The sequence below is a fragment of the Anomaloglossus baeobatrachus genome, chromosome 9 (genome assembly GCF_048569485.1).
Source record: "Anomaloglossus baeobatrachus isolate aAnoBae1 chromosome 9, aAnoBae1.hap1, whole genome shotgun sequence".
Taxonomy (NCBI): domain Eukaryota; kingdom Metazoa; phylum Chordata; class Amphibia; order Anura; family Aromobatidae; genus Anomaloglossus; species Anomaloglossus baeobatrachus.
In genome coordinates, this window is record NC_134361.1 from 21,562,324 (window position 1) to 21,587,192 (window position 24,869).

Sequence of the window (24,869 nt, forward strand, 5' to 3'; positions counted from 1 at the left end):
ACTTTGCACATTTTGGAATTATGGCAAAAAGTTACACATTAGTCTCATCAGTCGTTACACATTTTCTTTTAGACTTTTGGCAGACTTAACTAGGTTTTGGCCACATATAACCAGGCTTAGATGTTTGATCTTTGAAAGAACAGGCTTCCATCTTGATCCCCTGACCCACAGGTCAGATGCAGTGGCATGCAAGTGTTTGGGCACCACTGGTCAAAAGTACTGCTATTGTGAACAGTCAAGCAAGTTGCAATCATCTGTAAAAAGCAAAAAAGTTACAGATTCCACATCTCCTTTTGTATTTTAGGCAAAAAATATCCTTATTCCCCGCTCCTGACTTTCTGCAGTGAGATGATTCTTTTGCTGTGTTGTCAGCTGTTTACGGATCATGAATTCTGTAAAAAGCAACTAAAAAAATGTCAGGAAAATCCTCCAAAAACAGCGAAACTTTATATGGGGTAAATCAGAATCTGTGTAATGAGGGCGGCCGCACACTGACTGCAGCGTAACACGAGGGGAAATGTGATGACTAATGCTGAACACAATCACATCCCCAATTATAAGAGGGTGCTCACACTTATGCAACCTCATTGGTTTAGTTTTGTTGTTTTTATTTTCCCCTCAAAGTGATGTCAGTTTGTTTCTCGCTGGATTTGTACAGATTATGGGCGACATTAATGGAAGGAGTCGTGACTCTTATTTTTGTATTAATAAATTATTGATTATGTAATCCATTATTCCAATATTAAATGTTGTGCTTTATCATTTATTTATTGCTATAGCTGCTGGGGGCGGCCATCTTTATTTGTTGGTGTGTAAGTGTCTGAGCACAACACTGAGGCCGGCGTCACACTTGCGATGACTCGCACAAGTACAATGTGAGAAATTCTCGCGTTGCACCCGGACCAATGTGAATGAATGAGGCGGCTCCCATCTGATTTTTTTCTCAGCTCAAATCGGACTGAGAAATAAATCTCAGCATGCGTCAATTTCTAGAGTTTCCCACGTGAGTCTCTCCAATGCAAGTCTATGGGTGCGAGAAAAAAACGGATGTCACACGGACGGCACACGGACCATGCTAGTGACATGCGTTCTTCTAAATACAATTCTCTCATGTAGCAGAGAACACTGTAAATGCTCCTGTACAGGACTGTAATGACTATTAGCTGCTGAGAAAAAAACGGATCGAATACGGATTGCTCACAGACTACAATCATGAGAAAAATCACAGACTCTCATTGCCCACGTATCAACACTCGGACAGCGCTCGTCCCACTCTCAGGCATGAGAATTGGACCCATTTTGCAGTTGCAAGTGTGACGCCGGCCATACACTCATCAGATTCAGCAGCTCCGGGGCACAGAAGAGGCAGCCGATGTCCGGTCACATCCCCTGTACTGTGACCGCCTCCAGCTGTGACCTGGGCACGTCCCCGGGGGCGTATCTATATCATATCTAATCTCAGAACTTCACACCAATAGTATCAGTGCCACCAGCCATCCTCAGTGTCCACATCTCAGTATCACATTGCAGTCACCTACAGACTTTGCTCTGGGATCCCAAACTACATCTGCCCAGAAGGGGAGGAGCCATCAGATGGAGCAGGCCCTGCCCACTTTTACTGCAGTCATAAGGCGAGCTAGCGGTACTCTAGGTTTTCATGACGTATTTCAGCAGCTGCTCCCCCTAGTGTTTAAAGGTGGAAAATGTAATGTCATTTTTTTTTTTTTAAAACCTTAAATACTTTGTATCAATTGTTGAAAAAAAAAAAAAAATTGTGGAGATGACACTTTCCCTTTAAAGTTCTCACAATGAGTTTTTGATGCTGTGTTTTTACTGTACAAAAAAAACGCAGCGTCTTAGGTTCAGCAAAGTGGATGATTTAGGCTATGTCCGCACGTTGCTTTTTACCTGCTTTTTACCTGCTTTTTTGCTGCTTTTTCAACTGCAGCGTTTAATGCCAAAATGGTTGTGTTCTGCTTTTCAAGCAAAGTCTATGGGAATTTGGGTTTCTTGTCCGCACTTTGCAGTTCAAACTGCAGCCTTTTTGTTGCAGAACTTTGGTCAAAAACTCAGCTTTGCAGGGCAAAACCCAAATGGCAAAAACAATTCACATGTCAATTGTTTTTGCCATTTGGGTTTTGCACTGCAAAGCTGAGTTTTTGACCAAATTTCTGCAACAAAAAGGCTGCAGTTTGAACTGCAAAGTGCGGACAAGAAACCCAAATTCCCATAGACTTTGCTTGAAAAGCAGAACACAACCATTTTGGCATTAAACGCTGCAGTTGAAAAAACAGCAAAAAAGCAGGTAAAAAGCAACGTGCGGACATAGCCTTACACAGATCTCCGGATCCTGCGCTTTTACCTTGTTTTTTTTTCTTTGTTGCTGTAGCTCAGTGTCTGATTTCCGTCGCTTTTTGATCTCCAGAACGTCGGTTTCTCCTGTGAATACAATGAGTTTTATGTGGATTTTTCACATAACATTGCATTAGATGTGGACAATCTGCAGGTGACACGGGTTATGGGGTTTTTATTCGGTTTCTTTTGTGGAAAAGCAATAAAAATGCCTGGAAACTGCAGACGACTGTGAATAAAGCCGAATACTGTACCAGGAGGCCTCAAACACAGCGGCTTCATTATAAACGCGACCAACCAAAAAGAGAAAATCTGCAGCCTCAAAAATGAGATTAAATCCCATAAAAAACAAAACCTGCCCTCACATTCAATAATAAAAAACAAACCCTGCAAGTCGTGTAATGCAGCTGATTAGGAAAACTGCAACAAATCCTCATTGTGGGAGCCTAAAGGCAGATGAAGCCGCGTCTGTTCCTATCTCCGGTCTCCATTATATATATACGGCTGTATTGGTCATTATGCCGGTCGTGTGTGGTGTATACTAGACCCGGTCTTTGGTCCAGGAAACAGGGTCTGAAGCAATAATCAGATTTTTAAATGTTTTTATTTCTTCTCGTCTACATTTTTTGTGTTTTGTCCCATAATATTTATATTGTTTATTTAGAAAGAGAAACTGATCTCTTGTAAACGGAAGACTTTCTTACATACATTATATATGTGACACATCACACATATCACTGCACATACATTATATATGTGACACATCATACATATCACTGCACATACATTATATATGTGACTCATCATACATATCACTGCACATACATTATATATGTGACACATCATACATATCACTGCACATACATTATATATGTGACTCATCATACATATCACTGCACATACATTATATATGTGACTCATCATACATATCACTGCACATACATTATATATGTGACACATCATACATATCACTGCACATACATTATATATGTGACTCATCATACATATCACTGCACATACATTATATATGTGACACATCATACATATCACTGCACATACATTATATATGTGACTCATCATACATATCACTGCACATACATTATATATGTGACTCATCATACATATCACTGCACATACATTATATATGTGACACATCATACATATCACTGCACATACATTATATATGTGACACATCATACATATCACTGCACATACATTATATATGTGACACATCATACATATCACTGCACATACATTATATATGTGACACATCATACATATCACTGCACATACATTATATATGTGACACATCACACATATCACTGCACATACATTATATATGTGACACATCATACATATCACTGCACATACATTATATATGTGACTCATCATACATATCACTGCACATACATTATATATGTGACACATCATACATATCACTGCACATACATTATATATGTGACACATCATACATATCACTGTACATACATTATATGCAATGGCTAGAAAAAGTATTCACACCCAGTGAAGTTTTCCACATTTTTCACGTTACACTCACACACTGTAATGTATTTATTGATATTTTATGTGATATCAGCATTAAGTGCAAGTAACTGTAAAGTGTAAAGTTAGTGACACCTGGTTTTATTATAAAAATATAAATCTGGAGCTTGTGACGTGCATTAGTATTCACCCCCTATAGTCTGATAGTCTGAAATAAAATCCGAGTGACCAATTTCCTGCAGACGTCACCTCATTATTAGTAAATGGAGTCTCCTGTGTGTGATTTATTGTCAGACGGGAAAATCACTGATCACAGACGTCTAAAGCCGGAGAGACCCCAAACACCTCACAGATTCAGGCCTCCTTCACACCTCCGTGTCTCCGGTACATGTGACGTCTGTTTTCATACGTACCGGAGACACGTGCACACATAGACCCATTAACACCAATGGGTGTTTTCCCATGGATCGTGTTCTCCACACATACACATGTCTGTTTTTCTCCAGCAGCGCAGGTGTCACGTGGACGCACACTGATGTGACACGTGTGACATGTACTGGAGAAAACGCGTGTCTGCAAAATAAAATGCTTTTCTGTACTCTCCTGTCTTTCTTCGGCGCTGCTGTCTCCTGCTTCCGACCCCCACTCATTAGGCTCATTCCATATTCACTGCACCGAGGACCGGAAGCAACAGCAGCACCGGAGACATCAGTGCCGGAAATAGATAAGTATAGACGTTCATGCTGTCCATGTGCTATGAAGATGTCACATACATAGCACACACTGTACACACACTGACAGCACACACTGTACACACACTGACAGCACACGCTGTACACACACACACTGACAGCACACGCTGTACACACACACACTGACAGCACACGCTGTACACACACACTGACAGCACACGCTGTACACACACACACTGACAGCACACGCTGTACACACACACTGACAGCACACGCTGTACACACACTGACAGCACACGCTGTACACACACACACTGACAGCACACGCTGTACACACACACACTGACAGCACACGCTGTACACACACACTGACAGCACACGCTGTACACACACTGACAGCACACGCTGTACACACACTGACAGCACACGCTGTACACACACACACTGACAGCACACGCTGACAGCACACACTGTACACACACACTGACAGCACACGCTGTACACACACACTGACAGCACACGCTGTACACACACACTGCCAGCACACACTGTACACACACACTGTACACACACACTGACAGCACACGCTGTACACACACACTGCCAGCACACACTGTACACACACACTGACAGCACACGCTGTACACACACACTGACAGCACACGCTGTACACACACACTGACAGCACACGCTGTACACACACACTGACAGCACACGCTGTACACACACTGACAGCACACGCTGTACACACACACTGACAGCACACGCTGTACACACACACTGACAGCACACACTGTACACACACACTGACATACGCACCTGCACCACAGACTGTGAAAAACGTGTGTTTTGCATGGACGTGTGAACCAGGCCTAAAAGGAATCTGTCAGGTCCCCTCTGTCCTCCAACAGCAGCGGTCACATCTGTGACCTCATTCCCTCCTAACTGACCCTGTATAATGTTATTCACTGATCTCAATGTTTAACCCCTTCACCCCCGGGTGATGTTGTTTTTCGTTTTTTCCTCCCCTTTTTCCAAGAGCCTTACTATTTCCTTCAATCTTGCCATATGAGGGCTTATATTTTGAGGGATGAGTTCTCCTTTCGAATGAAACCATTAGTTTTACCATATAATGTACTGTAAAATTAGGAAAAAAAAATTCAAGTGCGTCAAAATTGAAAAAAAAGAAGTGAAATTCCACAATGTTTTGGTTTTTTTATTCTCCGTGTTCACTATATGGTAATGGCTGATGTCGTGTGATTCTTCAGGTCGGTGCGTGTTCATAGACACCAAACATATATTTAGTTTTATTTTTATGTAAGAGGTGAATAATCAAGTCAAACATTTGTTAAAAAAAACCCTGCGCTTTTGTCGCCATTTTCTGAGACTCGTACGTTCTCATTTTTCGGGATCTGGGGCTCGGTGATGGTTTATTTTTTGCGTCTTGAGCTGGAGTTTTTAATTATCCTATTTTTGTGTACATGCGATGTTGTTTTGATCACTTGTTGCATTTTATTGCAATGTTCTGGAGACTAAAAAACATAATTCTGGTATTTTCATTTTTTTTCTCTCTAAACCATTTACCAATGAGATTAATTTATTTTATACTTTCATGGATCAGGCATTTCTGAATGCGGAGACACCAAATATGTTTATTTTTTGTTTTTATTTTCAATGTGGGTGATTTTAACTTTTAAGAGTTTTTTATTTTTTCCTGTTTTCTAAAACTTTTTTTTACTGTTTTTGATGATTTTCCTAGTTGCCCTAGTGGACTCTATGCCTGCACAGTCCGATCGCTTGTCCTGATGAGAATGGTGTCAGCATTCACAGGAGATGACTCATGATGGCGACATGAGTCATCATCTGATGGTAACACATGGGCGCCTCATGATGACGTCACAGGGCCGCCAACGGCAGCAGGAAACATCATGATCCCCGCCGTGACGTCTTAGATCACACTGTCAGAGTTTGACAGCACAATCTAAGGGGTTAAGAGGCGAGGGTGGATCTCTGATCAGATCAGCAGACACATGCGGGGGTAATGCGGGCTCACTGCAGGAGCCTGCATTGGAGTGGGGGAGGCGACCAATGATATATATACAGTATGTCACTGGTCATGAAAGGGTTAAAAAAAAAGTAGCTATAAACTCCGCTGTTCCTATACTAATTACGGTAGGTCTTTGATTAGTCGGAGGAGCGCTGTTTCTCCAGACTAGTCGCCTCTTTCCATGTTATCGCGCTCCTGTGGGTGTGACAATATGATTTCCACAAGGCAGCGTCACCGCAGATCCTGGAATCTCGCGGCTCATTTCGGCAGCGTCCCTGCGCCTCTGAAGCGTCCCAGCTCCAGAGAGGCGCTGCGCAGGATCGGAGGTGCAGACACTGTTCTTACAATCTTGCGCAGTGCCCCTCTGTGACGTCAGGACGTGTGCACCCGACTACAGAGACTGAAGGGAAGGGAACAAAGCCGCGAGCATAAGAGAGATGTCCAGGAGCGGCGATGACACCGCCTTGTGGAAATCATGATATCACACAAACAGGAGCGTGAGAACATGGAGAGAGGCGACCAGTCTGGAGAAACAGGATATAAAGGCTTTTATTAAACATTGAGCTCAGTGATAACATTATACAGGGCCGGTGAGGAGGGAATGTAGCCACAGATGTGACTGCTGCGGTTGAGGGCAGAAGGGACCGGACAGGTTCACTTTAAGCAGTGGTTTCCACTCTGGGGTCACTTGTGGGGTCTCTGCTGATCCGGCTCCTCAGGGGATAATGGAGCCGCAATCTATAACAGAATCTGTGATATAAATCCCAAGTCGCCTCCTTCCCCCCGATCCCCGCTTTGTGCTGAACAGTGGAGCACAGACACATGTGGGGCACTGCCACGTACTGTAAACATTGTACAACACATTGTCCCCTCCATTTTCTCCTATTGCCCTTTGTATGAATTTAAAGTAAAATTTTAGCTTAACCCCTTCACAACCATGAACATACTGTAATGTCCTATGTCGGTGCCCTGACTGTATTGAGGACTCGCACGCTGAGCCGCATCTTTCCCTGCACATGTCGGCTGATCGGCCCGCCGCTGTTAAATATTTAAATCCCGCTGTCAATCTCTCACAACAGGATTTAACACACGCTGGTGGGGAGTGCGTCATTCGCTGCTCCCATTGGCGGCCCCGTGACATAATCACGGGGCCCTGATTGGTTGTTATAACAGCGGGGGGTCCGCTGATGACCCGTCACCGTCATGATGACCTTCCTGTGCACGCGGCTGTGAGCGACATTCAGAGGAGATGGAGATTTCTCCTGTACAGAGCGCGGCTGACGCTGATCCTCTGCTCTGTACAGCAAAAGCGATCAGACGACTGCAGCTTCAAGTCCCCTAAGAGGACGAGGAAAAACAATAACGTGAGAAAAAAAGTTTTTAAAAATATGAAAAAACCCACAAAAGGTGAAATCAGCCCCATTGAAAATAAAACAATAATAGTAACAAAAAAACAAACACATTTGGTATCATGAGTTAAAAAATGTCTGATCTATCAAAATATACAGTCGTATGAAAAAGTTTGGGCACCCCTATTAATGTTAACCTTTTTTCTTTTTAACAATTTGGGTTTTTGCTATTTCAGTTTCATATATCTAATAACTGATGGACTGAGTAATATTTCTGGATTGAGATGAGGTTTATTGTACTAACAGAAAATGTGCAATCCACATTTAAACAAAATTTGACCGGTGCAAAAGTATGGGCACCTCAACATAAAAGTGACATTAATATTTTGTAGATCCTCCTTTTGCAGAAATCCCAGCCTCTAGTCGCTTCCTGTAGCTTTTAATGAGTTCCTGGATCCTGGATGAAGGTAGATTTGACCATTCCTGTTTACAAAACAATTCCAGTTCAGTTAAGTTTGATGGTCGCCGAGCATGGACAGCCGCTTCACATCATCCCACAGATGTTCAATGATATTCAGGTCTGGGGACTGGGATGGCCATTCCAGTACATTGTAATTGCTCCTCTGTATGAATGCCTGAGTAGATTTGGAGCGGTGCTTTGGATCATTGTCTTGCTGAAATATCCATCCCCTGCGTAACTTCAACTTCGTCACTGATTCTTGCACATTATGGTCAAGAAACTGCTGATACTGAGTTGAATCCATGCGACCCTCAACTTTAACAAGATTCCAGGAGCCGGCATTGGCCACACAGCCCCAAAGCATGATGGAACCTCCACCAAATTTTACTGTGGGTAGCAAGTGCTTTTCTTGGAATGCCGTGTTTTTTTGCCTCCATGCATAACGCCTTTTTATATGACCAAACAACTCAATCTTTGTTTCATCAGTCCACAGGACCTTCTTCCAAAATGTAACTGGCTTGTCCAAATGTGCTTTTGCATACCTCAGGCGACTCTGTTTGTGGCGTGCTTGCAGAAACGGCTTCTTTCCCATCACTCTCCCATACAGCTTCTCCTTGTGCAATGTGCGCTGTATTGTTGACCGATGCACATTGACACCATCTGCAGCAAGATGAAGCTGCAGGTCTTTGGAGGTGGTCTGTGGATTGTCCTTGACTGTTCTCACCATTCTCCTTCTCTGCCTTTCTGATATTTTTCTTGGCCTGCCACTTCTGGGCTTAACAAGAACTGTACCTGTGTTCTTCCATTTCCTTACTATGTTCCTCACAGTGGAAACTGACAGTTTAAATCTCTGAGACAACTTTTTGTACCTTCCCCTGAACAACTATGTTGCATAATCTTTGTTTTCAGATCATTTGAGAGTTGTTTTGAGGAGCCCATGATGCCACTCTTCATAGGAGATTCTAATAGGAGAACAAATTGCAAGTGGCCACCTTAAATACCTTTTCTCATGATTGGATACACCTGCCTATGAAGTTCAAAGCTCAATGAGGTTACAAAACCAATTTAGGGCTTCAGTAAGTCAGTAAAAAGTAGTTAGGAGTGTTCAAATCAAGAAATTGATAAGGGTGCCCATACTTTTGCACCGGTCAAATTTTGTTTAAATGCGGATTGCACATTTTCTGTTAGTACAATAAACCTCATTTCAATCCAGAAATATTACTCAGTCCATCAGTTATTAGATATATGAAACTGAAATAGCAAAAACCCAAATTGTTATAAAGAAAAAAGGTTAACATTAATATGGGTGCCCAAACTTTTTCATATGACTGTAAAAAAATGTATCTTATCGGTAAACAGTGTAATGGAAAAAAAAAACAAAACAACAAATGCCAGAATTATGTTTTTTGGTCGCTGCAACATTACTATAAAATACAATAAGAGGCGAGCAAAGCATCGAATCTCCCCAATAATGGTGTCATAAAAACATCAGCTCAGGACGCAAAAAAAAAAAGCCATCACTGACCCCAGATCCCGAAAAATTAGAGTTATAGATCCTGGGAAATGGCACCAAAAGCAACAAAAATTATATATAATTTTTCTTTTTACAAAATTCTGATTCTCTTTTCACCAATTTAGGCTACTTTCGCACATCCGGTTTGAGCACTGCGGCTCAATCCGGCTGTGAAAACTATGCAACGGATGCGGCGAAAACACCGCATCCTTTGCATAAGTTTTTCCCATGCGGCCCGCCCGGTTTTTGCCGCTTGCGGCATGCTACTGAGCATGCGCAGTGGCAAAAACCGCATGCGGCGGCCGGAGTCGGTATTTGCATCGCGCCGCATCCGGCCGCCATAGGCATGCATTGAGAGATGCGCCGCATCGGCCGAATGCGGCGCGATGTGGTTTTTTTTTGCCGCACGAAAAAACATGCCAGGCAACGTTCCATCCGGCCGCCGCATCGGCTAAATCTGCCGCATGCGGCAAAAACCGGATGGAACGCAAGGCCATGCGGCACAATGCGGCACTAATTAAAGTCTATGCAGGAAAATCGCAACCGGCAGCAAAAAAAAAACGGTTGCGATTTTCCTGCAAAGTGCCGGATTGTGCCGCAGAAGAAAAACCGGATGTGTGAAAGTAGCCTAAATAAAAGAAAAACTCTACGTTTGGTGTCTGTGATCTCGCACTGACCTGAGGAATCGTAATGCCGGGGCAGCTGCACCATAAAGTGAACAGGGTAAATGAAAAAAAAATTACTATTGTGGAATTGCACTTTTTTTTTGCATTTTCACCAAACATGACCTTTTTTTCCCGGTTTCTAGAAGAATATATAATAAAATTAATAGTTTAATGTAAAAGTACAAGTCATCCTGCAGAAAACAAGCCTCATGTGTCTGTGTTGACAGAAAAATACAAGTTATGGCTTTTGGAAATGATAAAACAAAAAATCGCCGGGCGGTGAAGAGGCTGAAAACCCTACGTTTTTTAGTTTTCATGACCGAATGTTATAAGATTGTGCAGTTTGTGGTTATAAATGCTCCTTACCCCGGAGGAATTCATTATGGGGATTAGTTTGTCAAATCCAGTCTTGTGGGGTTTCTGCTGTTTTGGCTCCTCGGGGGTCCTGTAGATGCAGCGCGGGGGCCACATCTGCGCTGCAGTAATTATATGTGCTCTTTGCTTTCTGGGTTTTGCCCTCTGCCCATACATTAGTATCTGACCACATATCGGGGTATCGCTGTGCGCAGAAAAAATTGCACAATGATGTGGCTCTGTTGTCTCTGGCTATACCTTGTAATAAGGCCCCATGCGCACACTGCATTTTTTGCTGCGTTTTTGGGTGCAGTTTGTTGTCCTAAACTGTATGCAGTTCTTCCCCAGCAAAGTCTATGAGAACCCTGAAGTGTTGCTTTTTTTTGCCTTTAGGCTATGTTCGCACGTTGCGGTTTTTTTCGCGTTTCTGCAGCGTTTTTAGCAGCAGCGTTTTTGCGCTAAAACGCATGCATTTTTGTTTTCCAGCAAAGTCTATGGGAAAAGCAGAAATCCTGTCTCCACTTTGCTTTTTATTCTGCAGCGTTTAATTTGCATATTTGTGGTCAAAAACCATGCTGAAAAAGAAGCAGCATGTCAGTTGTTTTTGCCATTTCTGCAGCGTTTCCTTAACATTGGAGTCAATGAGAAATGGCAAAATGCAACTAAAAGCACAATTCCTGCGTTTTTCATGCTTTTTACCTGCTTTTCCACTGCGTTTTTGGCTCCAAAAACGCTTGCTTTTCTGGCAGAAAATTAAAGGGTTCTAATGTTTCTTTACACACACACAATAACTGAAAATTTAAATTCTAAAAATTAATAAACTTTACCTATTTTCATGTAAAAATGTGCATAACCACCATTATTACATTAAAATTGATATTTTTTAATATAGTTTTAATAAAAGTTAATTTTAAACTTTTTTTTAACTTTTTTCATTCTTCTTGACTATTTCAACTTTATTTCTCAGTGTTTTGATCTACAAAACGCATCTGCAGAAACGCAGGTGAAAACGCAGGTAAAAAGCGCTAAAAACGCACTAAAAACGTGGGAAAAACGCATGCGTTTTTAGCGCTAAAAAATGGTCAAAAGCCATTTGGTCAAAAACCAAGGGAAGGAAAACATGCAGAATAAACTGCAGGTACTCCGACGCAACGTGCGCACATAGCCTTAGTTTCGTCACTTCTTTTCTGCATTTTGCCATTGACAATGTTAAAAACGTGGTAAAACACATGCATTTTTTAGTGCATTCTTGTACCAGAAGGTGCGTTTTTTGCTGGAGAAACAAACTGCAGCCTAAGGTCATGTGCACATATTGCGTCCTGTACCTTGCAGAAAAAAAAAAACATCCTCTGGCAGAATTTGTCAATGTCAAATTTCGTTGTGACCACAAAAACGCAGGAAAAATGCATGCATTTTTCTTGCGTTTTTGCCGTGTTTTGACCGCGTTTTACATGCTTTTTTAGTGGTTAAAATGGGATGCGTTTTCAATACAAAGACTCTACTAAATAAAGTTTGACCATTCAAACACTATGAAAAAAAAAATATCATGCTTTAAATCAGAGGTCCCCAACTCCAGTCCTCAAGGCACACCAACACTGCATGTTTTCAGGATTTCCTTAGTATTGCACAGGTGATAATTTAATCACCTGCAAAGGTGCTGAATCCAACACCCATGTAAGGGTATGTGCGCACGTTGCTTTTTACCTGCTTTTTACCTGCTTTTTTGCTGCTTTTTCTTCTGCGCTGTTTAATGCCAAAATGGATGTGTTCTTCTATTCAAGCAAAGTCTATGGGAATTTGGGTTTCTTGTTCACACTATGTTGTTCAAAATGCTGCCTTTTTGTGGCAGAACTTTGGTCAAAAACTCAGCTTTGCAGTGCAAAACCCAAATGGCAAAAACAATTGACATGTTGCTTCTTTGAAAAGCTGAGTTATTGACCAAAGTTCTGCCTCAAAAAGGCAGCATTTTGAACAACAATAGTGTGAACAAGAAACCCAAATTCCCATAGACTTTGCTTGAATAGAAGAACACATCCATTTTGGCATTAAACAGCGCAGAAGAAAAAGCAGCAAAAAAGCAGGTAAAAAGCAGGTAAAAAGCAACGTGCGCACATACCCTAATGCTAAAGAAATCCTGAAAACATGCACTGTTGGTGTGCCTTGAGGACTGGAGTTGGGGACCTCTGCTTTAAATCATACACTATAATGATAATTTTCATAAAACTATTATTGAGATTTAATATTTATGTTATAAATAAATTTATCTTATTGTTTGACTCTTTTTAAAGTCGGGCTGGATGTGAGGGCAAAAGGAAGCCTCTTTGACCTCACTATAATGCCAAAAACGCATGCTTAAATTTTGACAAAAAAGCATAAAAAAAGCAGGCGTTTAGCATCAAAAATGCATGTAAAATGCTTGAATTTTGATTTTGGAGGCGTTTTCACAACTGTCATTGACTTCAATGTTACCAAAACGCTGCCAAAATGGTAAAAACAATTGACATGCTGCTTCTTCAAACGCAGAGATTTTGACAAATTTTTGACAACAAAGGGTACTTTCACACTTGCGTTATTTTCCTTCCGTTACAATCCGCCCTTTTGGGAAACAGCGGAATCCGTTAACGGATTCCGCTGTTTCCCATAGACTTGTATGGTTGACGGATTGTACCAAAAGGAGCTGCGTTGCTTCCGCTGGGCGACGCTCCGTTGCTTCCGCCCAGCGGGAGGAACGCAGCATGTAACGTTATTTTGAGCAGCGGAATCCTCTGGATTTCACTGCGCATGCTCTTTTTTTTTTTTTTTTTTTTAAATCAAACTTTATTTTGGCTCGCGGTGGCCGAACGTTCAGCTGAGCGCCCGGCCGTCGGCAAGCGACAGCGCTCAGCTGAATGACCGGCCACCGGCATGCCCGGCCGCCGGCAAGTCACAGCGCTCAGCTGAGCGCCCGCCCGCCGGCATGCCCGGGCGCCGGCAAGTGACAGCGATCAGCTGATCACCCGGCGGCCGGGAGCGATCAGCTGATCACCCGGCAGCCGGCTGCAGGGAGCGATCAGCTGATCACCCGGCGGCTGGCTGCAGGGAGCGATCAGCTGATCACCCGGCGGCCGGCTGCAGGGAGCGATCAGCTGATCACCCGGCGGCCGGCTGCAGGGAGCGATCAGCTGATCACCCGGCGGCCGGCTACTGGGAGCAATCAGCTGATCACCCAGCGGCCGGCTGCAGGGAACGATCAGCTGATCGTTCACTATAGTCTGCCGCTGGTAAAACCGGGAAAAAAAAAAAAAAAAATCAAAACGAATTGCGTTGTTTTGCAGCATCCGTTGCATCCGTTGTGTCACTATATGCAACACATCCGTTGCATCCGTTACACAACGCAATGCAACGGATACCGTTCAACGCAAGTGTGAAAGTAGCCTAAAACGCTGGGTCTTTATAAGCATGGTGCGCACAAGAAAGCCCGAATTCCCATAGACTTTGCCTGAAAATCAAAACGCATGCAATTTGGCATTAAAACGCTGCAGCTCAAAATGTTGCGGAATCGCATGAAAAAACGCAACGTGCGCACATAGCCTAAAAGTGAAATAATTGTGGCTAAACAACATTTTATAATACTAATTACTATTTCCATCTTCTCTTTGCACTTTCCATTAATTCCTGTGCGGCACCTGAAGAGTTAACACTTTCCTGAGCCGTTTAGGTGTCTGAGGGGTGCAGAGAAACTGGTGTCACTTTTGGGGCAGTTTCCGGTACATCGGCCCCTCACACAACAGTTACATCTGATCAGCCAATAAAGACACAGGATTTGTGAATTCATTTTTTTTAAAAAAAGTTGCTGAACGTTTAACCCTTCTGTGTTAAGGGGCGTTCATTTGTGAAAATATCGTCCTAAATTTACCGCTGACATGCAGTGCAATGTATCACAAGAAAAGTGAAATATTTTGTCTCCTGAGTGATCACCACATGAAGTGACCGCGGTCAGGTTTCTGTAATGGGCCCTGGTCAGTAAGGGGTTAATATACCCTGCAGCCGGGGTCGTCTCCCCATACAAGACTTGTATCAGTGTTTATCACATGAAATCCCAATGATCGGTTTCTGGTGTAAGATGAGCGGATGTGGAGGAGCTCCGGGGTGTGAATACTTTCTCCCGGCTCTGTGCATTGTGTGTAACGTGTCCTGTGTTGTCTGCAGGTTTCCATTCCTTCCAGAGGATGTACGGCTGTGAGCGGAGAGAGGACGGGTCCATCACAGGGTACTGGCAGGAAGGATATGACGGGAGAGAGTTCCTGGCTCTGGACACACAGAACGGCATCTACATCCCCACCATGGCCGAGGCGCAGATCACCACACAGAGATGGAACAGTCCAGAAGAACAAGCAGGGGAGAGAGACAAGAATTATCTGCAGAATATCTGTATCGAGTGGCTGCAGAAATATGTGGAGAACGGGAGAGAAGATCTGGAGCGGAGAGGTGAGCGCTCAGCACCGCAGCCACCGCCTACTGCCGGCACCGGCCGCTCTGGGGGCAGCTGTAGAGGGCGACACCGCACACCGGGGAGAAGGAGGAGGGGCAGCTGTAGAGGGCGACACCGCACACCGGGGAGAAGGGGGGGCAGCTGTAGAGGGCGACACCGCACACCGGGGAGAAGGAGGAGGGGCAGCTGTAGAGGGCGACACCGCACACCGGGGAGAAGGGGGAGGGGCAGCTTTAGAGGGAGACACCTCACACCGGGGAGAAGGGGGGGGGCAGCTATAGAGGGAGACACCTCACACTGGGGAGAAGGGGGGGGGGGGCAGCTGTAGAGGGCGACACCGCACACCAGGGAGAAGGGGGGGGGGCAGCTGTAGAGGGTGACACCGCACACCGGGGAGAAGGGGGAGGGGCAGCTATAGAGGGAGACACCTCACACTGGGGAGAAGGGGGGGGCAGCTGTAGAGGGCGACACCGCACACCGGGGAGAAGGGGGGGCAGCTGTAGAGGGCGACACCGCACACCGGGGAGAAGGGGGGGCAGCTGTAGAGGGCGACACCGCACACCGGGGAGAAGGGGGGGCAGCTGTAGAGGGCGACACCGCACACCAGGGAGAAGGGGGGGGGGGGCAGCTGTAGAGGGTGACACCGCACACCGGGGAGAAGGGGACGCAGCTGTAGAGGGCGACATCGCACACCGGGGAGAAGAGGGAGGAGCAGCTGTAGTGGGCAACACCGCACACCGGGGAGAAGGGGGAGGGGCAGCTTTAGAGGGCGACACCGCACACCGGGGAGAAGGGGGGGCAGCTGTAGAGGGCGACACCGCACACCGGGGAGAAGGGGGGGCAGCTGTAGAGGGCGACACCGCACACCGGGGGAGAATGGAGGGGCAGCTGTAGAGGTGACACCGCACACCGGGGAGAAGGGGGGGCAGCTGTAGAGGGCGACACCGCACACCGGGGGAGAATGGAGGGGCAGCTGTAGAGGTGACACCGCACACCGGGGGAGAATGGAGGGGCAGCTGTAGAGGGCGACACCGCACACTGGGGAGAAGGGGGAGGGGCAGCTGTAGAGGGAGACACCGCACACTGGGGAGAAGGGGGAGGGGCAGCTGTAGAGGGAGACACCGCACACCGTGGAGAAGGGGGAGGAGCAGCTGTAGAGAGCGACACCGCACACCAGGGAGAAGGGGGAGGGGCAGCTGTAGAGGGCGCCACATCACACTGGAGGGGTTTTTTCACTTTTGCTAAAACGAGCTGATGCCCTGTGGTCACTGTACTGCCAGCTGTGAAAAAGGGGCAGGGCCATACAGTCGAACATTGACCAATTAGTGCTTCTTCATCGGACTGATCTAAGTACTCGTTGGTCACTCGTTTGAGGGGGCGGTGGCTGCTGGGAGATGATAGGACCTCGCAGTCCGGGCAGTCAGTCTCCGCCTCCTGCAGGGTGAGGTCTCCGCTCTGCGCTGTGGGAGGAGCTGGAGCTGCACATTCATAGGGAGAGATAATAGGAGGAGTAAAATGTCACCTATCAGTGAGTGCAGTTATTACAGTGATCGCTCTGTGTCCTGCAGTAACCTCCTCGTCCTGTTCTCCTGTTCTGTGGCTGCAGGGGGCGATAGTTACACTGGCCCCGGGCTCCGCTCTGCTGACGGGGCTGGACTTAATTTCTTATTATCCATTTGTTTTTCCTGATCTTTACAGGTTTAATAACAAGAATAAAAAATCCCAATAATAAGATACAAGTGCGGAGCCCTGATGTGATCACAGCTAAAGGCAGACACAAAAATATAAAACTGGCAAAAAAGTGGGCACCGGAGGGCGTTATGGAAAGGGTCAAATGATGTTCAGCCCCGGATCTCCCACTGCAGACACAGATCAGGACACCCACATCTAATCCCAGGACCACTGGACATCAGAACTGGCTCCAATGTGGGCAAATAGCTGACAGGAATTCCACTAGGAATTTCAGGGCCCCATACTGGCCAAATTATGGGGCCCCCCTGAGACTCCACCCAGGCTCCACCCCGGCTCCGCCTCCACCTCGCAAACCTTCCACAGTCCGCCACCACTCATTGAAAAACACACACACATACATATATATATATATATATATATATATATATATATATATATATATATATATATATATATATATATAATATATATATATATATATATTATACATATACATATTACACACACAGTGTCAAGGCCAAAAGTCTTAGCACCCTTGAAGTTGTTCTAGAAAATGAATTATTTCCCTCAGAAAAGTAATAATACACTGTCTACATCGCCTGCCCCTCTCCATAATGCACCTTCTACATCGCCCCTCTCCATAACACCATAGTACGTCACCTACACCGCCTCTTTCCATAATACACGCTCTACACCTCCCTGCTCAATAATACACCCTCTACACCGCCCCTCTCCATAACGCCCCTCCACCACCCCCGGCGATCGTCCACCTCCTGTCTTCGGCTCACAGAGCGATTATCTGTCTCCTTAGGATAGATCACCAATGTCTGATTGGTCGGGGTCTGGCACCCCAGCCAATTGCCTGTTCTAGGTGCCGTGCCAGTGGTGGCCGGAAGTGCTCAGTTCTGGATCTGCTCCGTCTTCTGATAGTGGCAGCAGTCTCCTGTTACAATCAATGAGGCGGATGTGAAGTACCCGGCCGCGGACACCATCAGAGGACGGAGCAGATCCAGAAATAAGCATTTCTGGCCACCTGCACCAAGAGCAGCTGATCAGTTACTATTGCGCCCTCATAAGAAGCAATCCACAAGTGGGACCAAGGCCTAATGATGACACACAGTCACTATCACAAATAAATATTTACATTCAGGTACCTTATAGATGATGTTGTCTCTAGTCATTTCTTTCTATTCTTCATCTTGTCCTGACGCAATAATGACTTTTCACATTCACATCTCGTCTCTGCAGATTTCCATCTTCTCCGGTCTTCTGCAGCACATCCCGACACGATGCCCCTGAAATAGCAGAATGATTATAATACTTCTACTTAAAAATATCTGCCCTACACTGTGCCCCAGAATAAATAAAAGCCCCTCTTATTGTGTTCTCTGCACAAAATATGACCTACACTGTCCCTCTTATGGTACATTCCCTCCACACTGCCTCTCTTTCTATATTGAGCCTACTCTTCACGCTGTCCTTTACACTGTGTCCCCTTATACTGCCCAGTTTTTATACTGTGCCCTCATCACACTCCCCCCTCCTTGCTATGGCCTCACACTGTCCTCCCATTCTGCCCCCTCTCCATACCACGTCCCTCCACTACCCAGTCTCTATTCTGTGCCCCTCACATTCTTCTCATCCCGTACTGTCTCCTCACTACCTCCTGTGTGTCCATATACTTTTCCCCTCACTCCCCATCCTGCCCACTTGCTCCTCATACTATGTCACTCTTTATTCTGTGTCCTCAAAATTTAGTTCCAGTTTGCTCCACATCCTCGCTATCCCCATACATCACCCCTCATCCTGTCTCTCCCCATACATCACCCCTCCTCCTCTCTCTCCCCATACATCACCCCACATCCTCTCTCTCCCTATACATCACCCCTCATCCTCTCTCTACCCATACATCACCCCTCATATTCTCTCTCCCCATACATCACCCCTCATCCTCTCTCTCCCCATACATCACCCCTCATCCTCTCTCTCCCCATACATCACCCCTCATCCTCTCTCTCCCCATACATCACCCCTCATCCTCTCTCTCCCCATACATCACCCGTCTTCCTCTCTCCCCATACATATCCTCTCTCTCCCCATGCATCACCCCTCATCCTCTGTCCCCTCACGTATCACCCCTCATCCTCTGTCCCCCCACGCATCACCCCTGATCCTCTGTCCCCCCACGCATCACCCCTCATCCTCTCTCCCCTCATGCACCACCCCTCACCCTCTCTCCCCATGCATCACTCCTCATCCTCTCTCTCCACATGCATGACCCCTTATCCTCTCTCTCCCCATACTGTGTCCAAAGAAATTTATCCCTCTCCATCCTCTCTTCCGACCATACTCTGTCCACAGATAGTATGGTGGAGAGAGGGTGGGGGAGGGACCTGTTTCCATAGATACCCCCCCTTTCACCCCATGCTGTTTCTCTTCCGTGTCTTTAGCTCCACTGGCACACTTTTCAGCATCTCTGCCGCCTCCGCGCTGCGGCCCTGACTTCCAAGTCAGCAGTGTGGTCAGCTGACCTGGTCACATGACAGCCGTCGCTCTGACCCGGAAGTCAGCGCCAGCGTTAATCAATTGTCCTCGCGTCTGACTGACAGACACAAGGACAATTGAGCAGTGGGAGCCGCGCGCTGCAGATTCTATGAGTGCGGTTGTCAGCGTGACAGCCGCGCTGAGAGAATAACCGGCTCTTACTACAGGGCGGCAAACGCAGCCCCCGGGGGACTTTACACTGCCGCATTAGGCCATTATCTGACCATTTTCTTGGCTGCTTGGCTTTATTTTTGGTGAGTTTTTTCTGTGAACTAATGCCGCATTAGGCAGCGCGACAGCGCCCCCCTCACAGTTGCGCCCGGGGTAGATTCAGCGCCATACCCGCTATCTCCAGCACGCGTGGCAAATTTGTATGCGATGCAAATTAGCCACGTGTATAGTGGCAAGAGAATACTGCCAGTTCCTCTGCTGCGGCTGTGAATAGGGGGGGGCCCGGTGAAGAGGGGGGAGGGCCCGGCTGGCCCGGGGCTTAATAAAGCTATGTAATTGTCCCTCAGCCGAGCCGGCCCCCCCCTCTTCACCAGGCCCCCTACACCAGTCTCACTAGTAATGCCCTGATGGCGGCCCTGGTCACAGATCTGAAGAAGTAACTGGGATTATAAAGGAAGGATATTCCCCCTCTGATGCCCAGAACCCATTAGGCCCCGGCTGGAGGGACCGGTGTTTGATGAGGCCCCTCTGTGTCTGCAGGGTGAGATCAGTGACCAAAGTCATTTAATTTCCATAACGCCTTTGTGTTCCCCCCAAAAAAACGACATAATCGCAATACTAAGGCTGTGTGCACACGTTGTTTTTTTCCATGCTTTTTTCCCTGCAGATTTTAATCAATACGACAAGGAAAAAGTCATGCCAGCAAAGTCTATGAGAATCCTGACTTGCTGTGGACATGTTGCAGATTATGTTGCAGAAAATAGAAGCAGCGTGATGTTAATTCTTTCTGCTTTTTTCCCTGCGCTCGTGCTTGATCCCTACAGTGGATTATGTTAGTGTGGCAATTGCAGCTCTTACACCTCGCCTCACACACCGTGCATCCGGCATGGTCTGAGAGGCTCTCCGTAGTTTAGGAACCCGGGGTCATCATGGTGTCGACCCTGGGTTGCCATGGCAGCGATCGGGTCCCTGCGATCGCATTACAGGGACATGATCGCCAGGGAGCGGTAAGCAATCCCTCTCCCTGTTTTCTGAGTTCTTCGCTCGCATTGATCGCAGCATTCAGGGGGTTAAACTGCTGGGAGTGGCGCAGGGACCACTTCGTCAGTGTGAGCCAGGTCTCGGGTGTAACATCAGCCAGTGGCCCCGGCAGTGATCGCAGAGATACAGCGCAGGAACCCCACAATCGCCATGACTAAAGAGAAAAAAAAAAGCATTTAAAAAACAGGCAAACCCGATTTTAAAAAAAAAGTGCAAATTTTTCCTGCCAAAACATGCACCTGCGCTGCCCCCTCCCCCCACCTTTATCAGTGAGGGGCTGCTGCTCTATGTTGTGCATTGTCTGAACATGGTATTCTCAGTTTAGCTGCTTTTTGCTTTTCTTTCAGTGATACTTTTCATTTTTTTTCTCATCCTTTTTTAGTGAAACATTTTTGTGTTTTATATTTGTAGCTGCATTGTATTTTATAATTGTGGGGGTTTTTTTTGTTTTGTTATTAAAGGGAACCTGTCACCAGATTTTTCCCTATGCAACTAAAAATATCACCTTCTGCAGCTCCTGGGCTGCATTCTATGAAGGTGCACCTTGCTGCTGGCCCCCTTTTCTGACCTCCAAAACAACTTTATAAAATTATTACCTTTTCGTATGTAAATTATTTCGGTGGGCCTTATGGGCGGGCTCTATTTTTCCTTTGTGTCCCCCTCCTGCCACTGTACGCCATCCCCTGTCTTGATTTGCATTGATGACGTCGGCCCCGTCATCCTCCACGCTGATGCCGAAGTCTCGCGCAGGCGCAGTTAGCAGAGGCCACTATTGTGGGCCTGAGCAGAAACTATCCCTCGCACGCACCGAGGATGTATTTGCGCAGGCACGAGATTATGGGTTGGTACTAGCATGACGCTGGTGAGGTCATGCACAGCGCCGCCCATAATTTCGGCATCAGCGTGAAGGATGATTCACTCACCGACGCCTGCACAGGAGCAACGTGAAGCCGCTGCCCAGAGGAGGGTGGAAAAGTGGTGACAGGTTCCCTTTAAGGCCTCAATCACACAACCATGGAAACAATGCTCATGTTGCACGGTTTGTTTTGGACGCCTGTGTGCCATCTGTGTGACCGGTATCAGAAAAAAATCCACGATACTGAGATGAATGATTTTTCTTTTTATGTGTAAAACAAAAAAAAATAACTAAAAAATGTATGCTCAAAACTTTCTAAGGGGGCGGTTCGTTCGGCGTCACAGCAACGTCACTAAGTGGCCGCCCAATCAAAGCGGAGGGGCGGAGATGAGCGGGTGTAACATCCCGCGCACCTCCTTCCTTCCTCATTGCTACTACTCATGTGACGCCCTGGACTAGCCAGGTAGTCACAGATAGGCCCCGCATAACACCAGTCCCTCACTAGGTAACACCAGCCAACCACATTAAACCCTGGTCACCTCCGTCAGGGCTTGATGGGCACACCAGGGGGCGGAGCCAGGCGGTTGGACACGCCCACCGAGGAGTTCACATGTCCCGAGGCAGGAAAGCACAGTAGTTCAGAGAGTTCAGTTTTAGAGTTCAAGGAAAGTGGAGGTCAGGCCTGTAACAGGGCCTGAGGCAAACTGACAGGTGTCTGGGTAGGAGCCCGGGCACCTTTGGCCCGGAGGCATACGGTGGTCTCAGCCTGCCGGTGCCGGGAAGCCGGCTAGGTGGATCGGGACAGGGTAGTAGCCTGCCGGTACCGACCCGGTGAACCGATCCAAAAACCGGAGCACAAAGGGGGGTACTCAGACCATGAAGTTAGGTCCAGAAGCTAATGGGGACTAGCTAATTAACTGACTGAGGCTAGGACTTTAGGTCCTTTCCCACCCAAAGTCTCGACTTAAGACAACAGCCCAACGAGGGGGATAGAAAGCCACCGCACAGGCAGAGAGATGCCACGGGCCAGCGTCTGCGGACTCTTGACGCTGAAGCGCAGGCAGGCCAACGATACACAACACGGTGCAGGAGAAAGGCAGAGACCACCAACAGGGTGGGGGACCAGACGCAGCCAGCTGCGGGCACCGCCCACCATCATCTTGGTTTACCAGAGACTTGCGTGTGTTACTAACAACAGTGCCCTCCGGCCGCGCACCTCCCCTGCACCGCCCGCCGCACAGCAACCCAACGGGTCCCGGGGCCACCATACCTGCCCATAGAGGGGTTAACATCTTGCTCAGATGCCCGACTCCTGAGCCATTCATTCTCTATGTGATTGCTGGAAAGGCCGAGCGCAGCGCTCAGCAGCCCAATGGGAAATTAATGTTGTGGCATCCTAGGATTCGCACTGCGGGTCCACTCTAAAAGGGATAAAATTTCCCCTTTCTGACACTTTGTGCAGGTCCCGGCAGTCGGACCCCCGTAATCAATGAGTTATCACCTTACTGATCAGTGATAACCGGCTCTAACACACAGCGATGTGGAGGAACGGGCAGAGTGTTCGCTCCGCGCTGCTTCTGAAGACTTAAGGGCACTTTACACACTGCGACATCGCTAGCGATCCCGTTAGCGATGTGAAATTCTAGATCGCAAGTGCGATCTTTCGGGATCGCACATAGGTCATTTACGCATGTGCAATCTCAAAAGATCGCACCTGCGATCTAGAATTTCACATCGCTAACGGGATCGCTAGCGATGTTGCAGCGTGTAAAGTACCCTTTTCCAAAGGAATATCCAGAACACACCAGCGGAGATAAGGGTTTTTAAAAACCAATGTTGTGTTTGTTGATGGGAACATGGAAAGTTTGGGGAATGTGACCTTCCACTCATTCATTTACAATACAACTATAAAAATAAGTAGATGGTAAAAGCCAAAATTTTCTCAGAAAACGTCCAAAAAGATGCTACAAAAGACACCTCAGGAAAACTACCAGTGTTTGAATAAATCGGCGGGTTCTCATGCATCTAATAGATGTCGGCCGTGTGCACATATCCCAATTGGTAAAATCATTGTATCGCGGTTAGAGCCGCCATTCCCTCCTCCCTAAATGTCGTCCTCTGAAGCTTTTCTAGTTGGCAGTTTCCACTGCAATGTCTGCAGTCATGTGAGGCACGTAGTTATATGTGAGGAGCACAGGGGTCTCCGGAGTTTTGTACTCAGTACGGGGGGCTCTAGCGATAGTACAGACCCCCAGACAGGAGGACGGGTTAGATCTGTGCTGCATGGACTCCATTTCTGTTCTTCTTCTCTCTCAGTTCGGCCCCGGGTGAAGGTGTCCGGTCAGGAGAAGGGAGACTCCATGAAGCTTCACTGCCAGGTGTACGGATTTCACCCCCGAGCTGTGGATGTGAAGATTATGAAGAACGGGGAGGACGAGGTTCACTCATTTGAGACCACAAACGTCCTCCCAAATGCTGACGGCACCTATCAGATCAGGGTCAGCGCAGAAGTGACCCCCAAAGAGGGCGACAGCTACTCCTGTAATGTGGATCACAGCAGCCTGAAGGAGCCACTGAACATCGTGTGGGGTGAGTAGTGTCTGTACTGGGCAGATGATGGGAGTAAGTCTATGGAGCATGTGATGACCGGTGATCACTATTGTAATGTGTAATTATACAGTCACCGGCTTCTCATTAATTGGATATGGCTGCACAGATCTTTGTAACCTCTCTTAACGCCGTCAGACTTTGAAAGACTCAAAATGGTTACAAGAAGTGAGCGGTCCATTATTCTGGTGTCTTCCAACATCACTACAGCGGGGAAAGTAATGTGTGTGATACATGATGCTCTCAGTATAATCCATATCTCATATTTACCCTTCTGTTTTCTAACCAGAACCAACAAAAACATCCAACATCTGGATCATAGTTGCGGTCATCGCCGGAGTCGTCGTTCTTGCTCTTGGCATTGGTGGATTTGTGTTGTATAGAAGTAAAAGTAAACGTAAGTTTCTTCTCCTCCAAAAAGTCTTTTATTTTTTTTTTATATATATTAATATATATATATATATATAAATTTATTATTACAGACACAGTACTATGCATAAGTGTTAGGTTGGTGTAACAGTGGTATCTATAATAGACATGTTAATAGTTTAT

General features: G+C 46.5%; 1 protein-coding gene across 2 annotated transcripts in view; it reads left to right on the forward strand.

Annotated features, from left to right (window-relative positions):
- Positions 1-24,869, forward strand: part of LOC142250912 (class I histocompatibility antigen, F10 alpha chain-like) — a 129,566-nt gene that overhangs the window by 95,033 nt on the left and 9,664 nt on the right. For both annotated transcript variants that reach the window (XM_075323241.1, XM_075323240.1), the window contains exons 3-5: positions 15,124-15,402; positions 24,027-24,299; positions 24,607-24,714. In XM_075323241.1, the coding sequence (XP_075179356.1) occupies positions 15,124-15,402; positions 24,027-24,299; positions 24,607-24,714 (660 nt within the window). The remainder of the gene's footprint in view (positions 1-15,123; positions 15,403-24,026; positions 24,300-24,606; positions 24,715-24,869) is intronic.